This window comes from Antrostomus carolinensis, unplaced genomic scaffold, assembly GCF_000700745.2.
Source record: "Antrostomus carolinensis isolate BGI_N321 unplaced genomic scaffold, ASM70074v2 scaffold48026, whole genome shotgun sequence".
NCBI lineage: Eukaryota > Metazoa > Chordata > Aves > Caprimulgiformes > Caprimulgidae > Antrostomus > Antrostomus carolinensis.
Genome location: NW_010324857.1, coordinates 17775 through 29383, shown reverse-complemented (window position 1 = coordinate 29383; position 11609 = coordinate 17775). Strand labels below are relative to the sequence as shown.

The 11609-nt window shown below is 42.2% G+C and overlaps 1 protein-coding gene across 2 annotated transcripts; it reads right to left on the bottom strand.

The window, feature by feature from the left end:
- Positions 1-3724: 3724 nt before the first annotated feature.
- Positions 3725-10563, bottom strand: FAM131B (family with sequence similarity 131 member B). 2 transcript variants are annotated; one of them, XM_010171038.1, is made up of 7 exons: positions 10459-10563; positions 8899-8934; positions 6245-6338; positions 5459-5656; positions 4992-5135; positions 4389-4560; positions 3725-4304 (listed from the first exon to the last, which is right to left on the bottom strand). In XM_010171038.1, exons 1-7 carry the CDS (start codon positions 10510-10512, stop codon positions 4031-4033), a joined length of 972 nt encoding a protein of 323 aa, XP_010169340.1. In that variant the 5' UTR covers positions 10513-10563; the 3' UTR covers positions 3725-4030. The 2 variants fall into 2 exon arrangements, with proteins under 2 accessions (XP_010169340.1, XP_010169339.1); XM_010171037.1 differs by having other exon boundaries at positions 3725-4560.
- Between the last annotated feature and the right edge of the window lie 1046 nt (positions 10564-11609).

Here is an 11609-nt window from a genome sequence, read left to right as displayed (position 1 = left end):
CCATTTCAGAGCCTGAGGTAATGGAGTTGAAGAAAACTCACAAGGCTTGTAAAGAGACCTTAAGATTTATATAAAATAAAAACTTATGAAATAAGATATAAGCAACCATGGGAAAAAGACCAAGAGAGAATTTTCTTGCAGTGGAATCTGAGATCTTTTTCAATTAGTGTCACTTGTGTTTAAGCTTTCATTCATGTTTAGCACAATAACTTCAACAACTTCCTGTTGAGGACAAAGGGGTGAGGGAAGATGGGAATCTTCTACCTCCACTACCTGAAGAAAATTCAAAATTTTTACGTAGTGCAGCTTTGCTCTACAAAGGGTTTGTGTAAATGAACAGCAGGGCTCAGTTTCTTCGTAACTCTAGATCAGGGATAGTGAGCTTACCTTGCCTTCTTATTTTCAGCCTTCTTACAAACTCAATCTGGGCTCTGAGTATTCAGCTGGACTCTCTCCAACTCATCCCTCCTCACCAGGATAAAGGAACTGAAGGCCAAATTTTGCTCACAGAGCACCTGTGCCATCCATATGCTTGAATAGGTGTAGCTATATAATATAAGCTTTTCTGGGAAAATGTACAGTAGGTTCCAGGTCTGTCTCTCTGATACTGGATACACACAAGCATCAGGCCTGTTACATAAGAAAAGGCCAGGTTACACAAACCATTTTCTATTTTCAAAGAGAATCAAACTGCCTTTCCAGTTCAGCTCAGGATGCTCACTCAGGTCACAAGCATTGATGGGCAGACCTGCTCTCTCCAGTCAAGCTCCTGGCAACTGCAGAGGCAGATACATTTCTCTTTTGGATTATGAAAACATCACAGAAAACAACTTTTTTTTTTTTTTTTTTTTGCTTTCAGAAAAAGGCTGAAATTATATTATTCACAGAAAGCCAAGACCTTTATGAAAAGGTTTTAGAGAATTTAGAAAGCTTGAAAGTTTGTATAGAGAGTAGTCTTCAAACCAGTCCAAATTATACAGTAGGGTATAATTCTCTATCCCATGTCAGAGAGGTTAGAGAACTCTACAGACAGGTTTTCTTTTCCTATTGAACTCCATAGAATTTTATATAAGGTCATTTTTTTTTCACATTTTTTTCCCGTGTAGATAATTCCCTGTCACTGCCTTGCATGGAGATAATGTACATCTTATAGACATCGAACAGACATCTTAGTAAATGCATCACAAGTCTATACTAAAAGAAAAAGAAGCCCTGGACAAGTTGACCCACTTATCCCAATCCTGTAAACATGGAGGGATCATTAGAAGCTACTCTGAAAGTTACCGTAAACATCCAGATTGGTCCTGAAGAGGCACACAGGAACAAAATGGTTTGGAGGAAAAAAAAAAGAGCAGTAAGCCACCCAACTCTTCTCCCACAAGGAATTATATCCAACCATTTTTGTTTCCCTAAAAGGTATTTAAAAAATAAGTAAGGAAATGTTAACACTCACTCATTAGTCATCTGCTGAGGTGCTCTTGGCACTTGCCCCATCTCCCTGTTCTGGCTAGTGTGATTTCCCAGGCCCTACTCCATAGCTAGACACAAACCAGTTCAGGACAATGAGCAAGCACTGGCCCTCCAAGAACTGTAGGAGATCATCTTTATCAAGCCCTCCTGCCCAGGGGAGTTTAGCACCTGACCGTGTAAACATCTTTAAAGAGATACTGAAAGGTCATCATTCAGGAGAAGAGCTACTGCATTAGAGAGATGTAAGCAAGCCCAAGAAAATGGGTTTAAAAAAAGAAGTGGTCACAAAAATTTTTATCTCTTACCTACACCAAATTACCAATCTTACTTAAATGTCCCAGAGGTCTTTCCTTTAGAGGTGCAATGGAGAGGGACGACAGATCCGCTTGAAGTGTACTTGGCTGGAAAGACTTGGATGTTCATAGAGGAGACCCTCCTCATGCATCTGCCTGTGTAGATGGAAGAAAGCTGAGTGGCGTAAAGTTCTACCTGAGAGTCCCATTCATACTTTTCATAATTCCTGGACAAAATCTGCTTTGCTTGCCAGGAGCTGTCTGAACTCTGACACTTGACGATATTACTTCAGTCACATTTTATTCTCCTCAGACACTCTTCCCTGCAAATATTCTGGGTCTAAACCTGAATCAGGAAAGAAGCATGTATCACTCTCCTGTAATCCAAAAAATACACCAAGCCTGAAGAGGAGGCCAAGAAGAGACAAATGTATCATGAATTAAACAGAGTAGGTATGAGTCAGAGGAAGTGAGAAAGAGTTGCCCCTGGGACAGTATGGCAGTGTCCAGGCAAATTCCTTTCTCTAGCTCATCAGATCCAGCATCTGATCTAAACCCATGCTTTGCTGATGCTTCCTTGCAAGAGGCATTGCAATTAAAACTCAGCGCTTGGGTAATCTCCACTGGTTCTGTTCAGTCCTCCAGCAAAATCGATAGCCTTGTATAATGTTTTATTTTGCTTTTGCTCCCGTTTATTTTCTGGTGAGAGCTTGAGAGGAGACAGTTTGTTTGATTTCTTTCAAAACCCCTCCCCCCAAAAAGGAGGGCTGTAGAAATATGGGCAGAACTGCAAGAGACCGAGTTTCCCCTAGTCAATGAACCATCTTTTTTAACAAAAAAAAATAGAACCCATACAAATAGGGAAAACTCCTGATTATCAGCTTTCTCCACCCCTAAAAAAAAAAAAAAGAGATGGGAGGGAAAACCAAACAGACCAAGTACTGAGCATTATTTACATTGCTTGGGGATAGGAAAACAAAAGAAGAAAATATAGGCAGGAAGAAGAAAGAAAGAGGAGGAGAAAACTTCCTCTCACCCCTTTTCCTCCAGCTACTTTTGGCACTGCAGAAGGAGTGGCAGAAATGGGAAAGGTGCAGTATTTCTGTTAAGCAATGACTGGAGTACAGGCCTTTCCCACTATGAACTGCTTTGTTAGGAACACTCACCCCGCAATATAAAAAAGGTTTAAAAAAAGCAAAAACTGAAAACTCCAATGTAAACTGGATATCTGTGATCTCATAGCTGTACCCACAGTTTCTGGATCTGCTGCCTGCTCTCTGGGTCTCCCCATACTGCCGGCAAGGGAAAAGACAGAAGGATACAGCAGCAGCACCAAGACGGACATGTTTCAAGCCCCCTGCAAGAGTCAGCTTTTTATGACTGTCTCCGTAGCTGAAAATGTCCTTTCCACTGACATCCAGTGCCCAGTGCCAAAAAGACACACCACTCTTGCCAGCTCCTGGGAAGGTAGAAATGTCAGAGAGAGAAACAAATAAATGAAATATTAGAAAGAGACCAAAGCATGAATATCTGAGAGCAGGGTTAGATTCGTATCTGCATCCATTCTTCCATGCCACAGCAGAGGCAAGCCCACAGAGACACACCATCTGTACTGCAGCACAGCCCAAGCCCACGGAGCGCAGTTTGTATCCATCAAGTCAAGCCTACAATTTCATATCAAGGTGCTATTGAGGATCTGGTTACACAGCGACTCTTTCATCTCAGTACAGTCTGTATCAAATACAGCTTTATCCTCTGTATAAGCCACAATCACAATACTAGTGCAATCTGTATTTGTAAAGCCATATCTTCATTTTAAACCGGTTTATATTCATATATTCTATCAAAGGGGACCATGTCCACGGAGCAACATCCATTCTGCCAGGATGTATTCTAGCCATAAAGCCGCTCCCTATACCAAGCCTGTCTCATCAGCCACATCCCCAGTACTGGAAGAGTTTGTATCCACAGCCAAGACTTTATATTAAAAAGATTTAGAAATGATTTACCAATCCAGATCTCCCCAAGCACCTCATGTGTTGCACAGAGCAATGAAAATCAACAATATGTGTCCATGGTGGAGAGGAAGAAGAGGTCGTCATGTGTCAATCACTTTGAGATTTTCCTCTTGTTTAAAAAAATAATTAAATAGGAATGGAAGGTGGGCCTGCTCAGAAGTATGGGGAGCTGGAGAGAAGAATCCCTGTCATTTCATTCCTTGCCATGCCTCTCTCTGTTCAGCAGTGATAAGAACTTCACAGAAAGCATCAGTTGTTTGTTTCTCCCTCTTCCTCATCAAAGGACTGCACCCCAGAGGAGGTGACATCTGAGACTTTGCGGCTCAGTGCAGCATGTTCCATCTCCTCTCGAGGAGACAGAGATTCCAGGTCCCGGCACACTGCATCATCCTCCTCTGGAGAGGGCTTCTTGTTTAGGAGAGGAGCCTTCTCCAGCCGCGGGTTCCCTTCATCCTCAATGTGGTCCTCCATGTATGTGCTGGACTCAGCCCCACCCTGAGCAGTCTGCAGGGGCCACACGTGGACCAGCCCTGTGCTCTGGGTGAAGTTCTGCTCCTGCCGCTGTTGTTGCTGCTGGAGAAGGCTGCTCTGAATCAAAATGCTTTCCTGAAGGTTTGTCTGGGACTCATCAAAATTCTGGCCTAAGTAGGAGCCAGTTGCAGGGGAAGCAATGAGGGACTGGTCACTGGTCTCCCAGGCATCAGATGAACCTAAACAATACATTCCCTGCGAGACGTAGGAATGAGGCCAGCTGTCGTACTGCGTCTGGGCCATATGCTCTGCAAGTAAAAGAGGGAAACAACACACAGTTAGACACTGTCTCCAGGTCAAGCTGGCTCATTCAGATAGAGAGCCTGGGTGCCTGTGCATGGCACCGTACGGTACAGGGTAGACAAATCCTTTAGAGGGGAGGAGGGTGAAGAGAAAAGGCAGTTCTAGGCAGATGAAGTTGATTACACCCACAACTGGCAGCAAGAGCTGATAGCTTTCCACAGATGTGCCCAAAAAAAGGCAAACGGAACTGGGCTTTGGAGCCTCCCTGTTAAGATTAGACTCCTTGGACATCTCCACAAATAGGTGATGTTTCTGCTAGACACCAATCCCAAAAACTGAGGCTACAGAATAAAACAGAGTAGAGGGAAAGACAGCAACAAGACAACAAGGGCAGGAACAGGGTGTTTCAAGATTAGCAAGAGGCACTAGAGCTCACCTTGGCTCTCCATTAGCTCCTGATAGTTCTCGGAGTAGTTGCCTGCTGGGTTGTCCTGATTTGAGTTTACACTCACATCCTCACCATCCATGGAGGACCAGGCCATGAGAGTTGCCTCAGAAATAGCAAATTGCTCCATCACTCCTGTGCCAAAGGAGACAGGGAAGGGAAGCAGGGACATGTGAAACTCTGCACTTCTCACTACCCTCTTTAACCTCATCTCTTGGTCACACTGTCCCACTCTTGTCCTATCTCAGCAACACCCACCACCCAGTTGGCCCTCACCCTCTCCAGTTTGCATTCCATTTTCAGTACTCCAACCATGGCCTCTCATCTTCTTCTGCCATCTGAACCACCCACAGGCTCTCCCAAGTGTGTTCTTCAGGTTCCTGCACTTTGATCTCTCAAAGATTCTGCTTTGGGACATCCCAACCAATGCAATCCACATGCCAAAAAGTTAGCCCTACCTGCAAGGAACCGGGCCTCCTTTTCACCATCACTCAGGTCTGAGTAGGCATCAGCGTCTTTGCGTGCTGTCTCATGCGTATGCTGCTGCTGCTGGCTGTTACCTTTGCCCCAGCCTTGCCATTCAATCATGTGAGCCACACGGCCTTGGCCCATAGCCGTTGGCTTTGTGACATGGTCCTTCATGCTGCGAGATATCCCTAAGGGGCCAGACATTAGAAAACAAGGAGGGGCTATTACACAGCTCCAGGGTTGTCTGTCACACTGTTTACCTCTCTTGGAGTGGAGCTTCTCCCCTCCTTCCCCAACAGGGTTCACGCCTTGGGTTGGATGTCTCCCACCTTTCACTGCATCACCCTCCAAGAGAGTATCTCCATCTTCCCTTGGACTCAGAAGGGGGAAAAAGGGAAACCCCAGATATGAAAGACCTCCTTGCCTAGAATCCATTTAGGACAGAGTTGGGCATGAGGGATGAAGCCTGGAAGTGAACAAACTAAGAAATAGAAAATGGGGTTAAACCAAGACTGTTTGAGGGGAAACAGTTGAAGATGTCTGAGCTGGGGAGCATGGTGAGAAGCCAACAGGAGTAGGACAAATCTGTTCTTTGAAAGGGCAACAGCTAAGAGATTTCTTTATCTAGAACCATGGTGACAGAGACTCCTCTAAGGCCTTGAAAAGGCAAGAGTCAGAAAGGAGCAGTTGGGAGAGCAACAGAGAGATATGGGAAGAGGCACAAAGGCCTGTGAAGAGAAACTGCCAAGGACAAACCCAAATTTTAAGGACCTCACCAGAGAAAGATGATTTAGCCAAAGCCCCAATCCCATAAGCATTGGAGTTGCGTTTCAGCTTGGGGAGGATGGAGGTTGTATCTTCCATGGAGAGCTGAAAAGAGAGAGAATATGAAGAAATGATATACAGGAAGGAGAAAAGGAAGTGAATTGAAGTGAGAAATCAGTATAAGGATTCCAGAAGGCAGGGGAAAGATGAGGAGCAGAAGCAAGCAACAAGAAAAATAACAAAAGAAGGGAAGGAAAAATTAGAGGCTATTTAACCAGGACTAAATATTGCATAGCATTGAGAGTGAGTGAGGCTGGGAGAGGCAGAAGCAGGCTGCGAGAAGCCTCCCTTTGGCTGCTGCCAGTCCTCCACAGACATGCTGCACTGTTCCCAATGATTTGTTAGATGCAAGACGTGGCTGATGGACAATTCAAGGAGCTTACAACAGGGAGCTGACAATGTGGTAGGCAAGTCACAGTAATGCATCGTATCTGCATCATACTACAGATATTCTTTGTATATGTTACTTTTGGTTTTTATTTCTTCTCATGCAGTCTTAATAAAATGAACATGACTGTATCAGTGATGCATCCTGTTTTGAGCACCTACAGCTACCTGTAAAGAAATGAGGTCTACATTCTGCTTAATTCCCTTTCCTCTCTTCTCTATGTTCATCCTCAGTCCCTGAATAACAAGGACAGGAAACTATTGGGACAGGCAGCAGTCACAAACATCATCATAAAACACAATCCCTCAAGATGAATTCATCAGGCTTCTTCAGAGATGCCAGGCATTGCATATGAGGCTCAGTTTTCACAAGGGCTAAACAAGCATTGCTTCTGCTCTTCATTTCAACCTCTCTGAAAATCAAGTTCAGCACGTTTCAAACACAAAGATACTCAAAAGTATGGCCATGACACTGGAAATTTTAAATCCTGACATGAAGCAAGCATTTGGTCACAGGCACGAACCTCATGAAATGTGAGAGGAGCAATAACTAGACAGTCAAATAGCTGGAAGCAAAGGAAGGCATTGTAAAGATGTTGAACTGCACATAATCCCAGTCTACTGCCAAAATATGAGAGGTGAATTTCTCTGGAAATTGAACGTAAATGCAGTAGCTAAGGCATCCGGTAACTTTGGAGCCAGGAATGTCTGTGTGTAACAGGTGAGATGAAGAAATCAGAAAGCAGGAGAAGAACAGTAAAAAAATGAAAGGTGTAGCTGAGAACATAGCCCTTATTCCATGATGCATTTCCTTTGGTGATGAAGCTGGTTGAAGAATGTCCATCTATGCCCCCACTGGTCATTCCTGCCTGGGCCCTGCTGTTCAGTATCCACCCAGTTGTTTCAAGACAGCCTGGGGGCTTTGCTGTGAGTCACCTCCAGGAAATGCTCCAGAAAAGAAAGTAAACTGCGGAAGGTCTCTACCACTACAAGGTTGGAGAGCTATGACATGAAGGCAGGAATGAATCCAAAGGGAAGGAAATTCATGAGCCAGCTTTGATACCAAAGAAGAATTATTTTGAGGAAGAGATAGAGCTACATTATGAAAGAGCTCCATGGATTCAGAATGGATTGGAAAATGGGAAACCGCAAGTAAGGAAACTGCCTTCTTCTGTCTTTAAGGAAACATGACTGTGTACTTTGCTTTCAGATAGACAGAAGCTCAGTAAGGAAAAACCTGACAAATTTCTTCTAGACAGTTGCTGCATGCATCTTAATTTTCCTGCACGATTTGTTTCCCTAAATGAGCCTTGGCAAAAGATCTCAAGCCATAAGTGCCACAACGAAAGAGATGTCAGTAGGGCAAAGGTTAGTTAAAAATGTAAGTCTCCTTGATATTCAGTGGCCCAAGCGCTTTCAAACCACAGAGAACTAGAAAATGACCACCATTTAAAAGTTTTGAAAGTATCTGGAATTTGAAAATGCTTATACTACCAAAAATGCAGCCTCTTATCCTGCCCTTCCAAATGTTTAAAACTATCAAAGCTAATTTATGTGAACACACTTTTTAAGCCTCCAGAGCAGAACAAATAGCTTGGTAGCACTGACATGCATTATTGCCTTTTCAGGATGCTGGTTTTGCATTAGTGAAAAAGGAAAAAAATAAAATAATATTTTTCCACGGCACAGGTATTAAGAGCAACAAGGAACATGTGTTATTAAAATGCTTGCTTGTTTCTTCTTCCACTTGTTAACTGAAGTTAACTGGTACTGACCATCTTCCCCAGGGGATATTAAGAATTCTTTTACTTCTGTAAGCAACTGAAAATGAGGGATACATTTCTCCCAAACACCCAGAGAAGATCAAATGATGCTCTTATCAAAGACTACTGATTTTTTAAACATGCTGGGCAGACACCTTTTTTATCTAGCAGTGCCCAGAAACTCAGAAAGAGAACATATGAAATGACACATATTTGTCCCAAAAAGGAAACAGGCAATCTAACAGCCACCTGCGGCTCTAAATACCTGCCAGACAGCACAAGACCCAGAGGCAAACAAAAATTCATCACAACCCTCTGAATCTTAGACAATTCCCAGAATTTCAGTGTCACTGAAGACTTTCATGTTTCCATTCTGGTCTCCACTGTATCCAATGGCAGACGAATCCTGTCTTCCAATGACTAGAAAATTGAACAGTGATGTGGCACATACTCACATTGATACCATCCCAAGAGAAATCTGTCCGTGTTTGCTAAAGAAAGCAAAGAAGGACAGCATGTTAGTGTGACAAACAAGTTGCAAACAGCCATGCATCTCTCTAGTAGTTTGCCATAATCAACAGCTGCTACTTTATCTGATGTACTAAAAACACTTGGGTCTTTCAAGCTGGTTTAATCCCCTGACGTTGATTATGGTGTCTGTAGATATCATGGTGTTTGAAGGTACAATAGCAAATAGAATGATATAGAGTCTATGGTTGGACTCGATGATATTAGAGGTTTTTTCTAACCTTAATGATTCTATGATTCTAAAGAGTAAGAGAGAGAAAAACAAACCCCTTTTCACAAGCTTCTCACAGCTCTTTGCTAAATGTTGCAGTGCTGGCACCCCTGCGTGAGAGTTGCATTGCTTTGAGGCTAACACAAGGAGGAGCTACACTACCTATCTATTTTGAGTATAACACAGCAAGTTACAGAACTATTTTCTGCTGCAATTACTTTCTCTTGTAGTCTTTCAGTTTGTTCATTCTAATCCACTTTCCTCTTGCAAAATAGATCAATTTCTCATTATCAGCCATTACAGTACCAATTATAGTGCCTTTCCTTCAGCTGGGAGGACTCACATCTCAACACCTTGGTTTTGGGGATGTGGACACTCAGGAAAATTTAGATGAATCAATTACACCTATGGTATCCATTCACGTAAATCAAAATGTTCACTGAGGTATAGTTTATGCTCATTTACTTTTAGATTGGCATTTGAATTAACTGAATTTTCCACACAAGTTTTAGCCTCACAATTTCTGACAGCTTTCCGTGAAACTCCCAAGTTTCTTGAAGTTACATCCCAAGCCAGCAAGGTATAATAAGGAAATAAAAATACCTACATATTAGCATTTTGCAAGGTTTTTCAAATTGTATGTTATTTGAGAACATTATTTGGGAATCCTCAAATATTATGTGCTTAAAATAGCTTTGATCTTTTTATTAATCATGACTGCATACCCTTAACCTTATAAAGCTGAAAGTTCAGGTATCAAAGATTGCAGAAGCTGCAGTAATTCAGAACAGCAAACGAACCAGCCCCTGAGATACTGCATGGTAAATCAATTGGCAGTGAGTTACTAGTGAATGTATCCCTAAAAATCAAAATGGAAACAAATGTGTTTCTTCAAAATGTTTTATGGCTGTGCTGCAGAAGCTGGGATAGACATAGTGCTGGACATGTCAATGATGCATTATTTAAGGAATGCAGACCTACAAGAGGTTCAAAACTGCCATAGTTTTTTTCCCATGTTCTGTTCCACTCCAGCCATGACTAGTTAAAAGCAGTTTCATTTGCAAATTCTTACTCACTATGGATATTGTAAAATGAGTGACTCAACTCTATTCAATGCAAGTCAAACTGCAGATATGAAATGACCCTCAGGTGCACACAGGCATTCTGGTCCTCTCTCAGATGATGCCCCAGTGATACACAACACCCACTTCTGAACTCATAAAGAATTGAAACTTTCCAATCCCCCTGGGTAAGTGGGTCTGGGAGAGGCACTCACCTCAGTGGAAGGTCGATGGAAGCTGCTGCCATGCAGTGAACTGGTGCTGTCCATATTGATTTGGTCCACATCTTTCAAACCCTTCCAGTCTACTGCAATCACCTCGTTACCTGTGGAAACACACCTAGTCAGGCTTCTGAGTGCCACTACAATTTGTTCTAGCAGTCTTAAGCCAAATCAGCTCAGCACACAGGAGAATCACTGAGTTTAAGGCCACAACAGCCTTAAATCAGAACTTCTCATTTTAATCAGAACACCTGTACATGATCAACTATTATCTTTTACACAGTTATCTCCATATGAAGACCAGTCATTTGTTTTTTTTTCTCAAGCATAAGGTATGTTTGGCTAAAGCACAGCTCCCCAGAAAGAAAAAAAAAAACAAACATCTGGTCATACTGTGTGACTGAGAAAGAACCAATTCTTTTGATATCCTGCTCCAATATTAAACTATCATCACTTTGAAAGGCCTTTCTCCTTTATAATTTGAATTGATCTGGCATCAACTTAGAGCAGCTGGTGCCCTTGCTTTGCCATTCTCAGCAAGATTAAAGACCTTTTTAATACCTGCCATTATATTTCAGGAAAGTTATTCATACACTTGCTCTTCTTCTTGACAAAATAAACAGACTGAAACCTTTAGGTTTCTTACTGTAAAGCATTTTTCCAGCCGCCTTAATAAACCTGTGTCTCTTTTTAAAAGACATCTCAAATTATTCAGTTCTTTGAAATGTGGACATAAAAGCACACACAGTAACGCAGGACTGCTCTCACCCATTTTGCTAATGAAGTTAAAACTTAGTTGCTGTTCCTCATCACATTAACCCATTGTGCCATAACCTCACAGTAGATTCTCACATTCAGCTGTCTGTTCACTCAGATCCCTACGCACTCTGCACAGCTTTCCGCGACTGTCACCCGTTCAAAAGCAGTCTGTGCCATTTGATTTTAGATGGACGCCTTTTAATGCAACTTGAAGGATCAAATAAAATTAAAAGTTAATAACCTGAAACAGAAATTATAAAATTTAATTAATAAAGAAAAAAAATAGTATTATTAAATAAGATTAAATTGTAGTAAAAGTGAAACTAAATGCAAAGTAGCACACTTTAAACAGCCAAGTAACCAGGACTGTTCTGTGTGACTGCTCT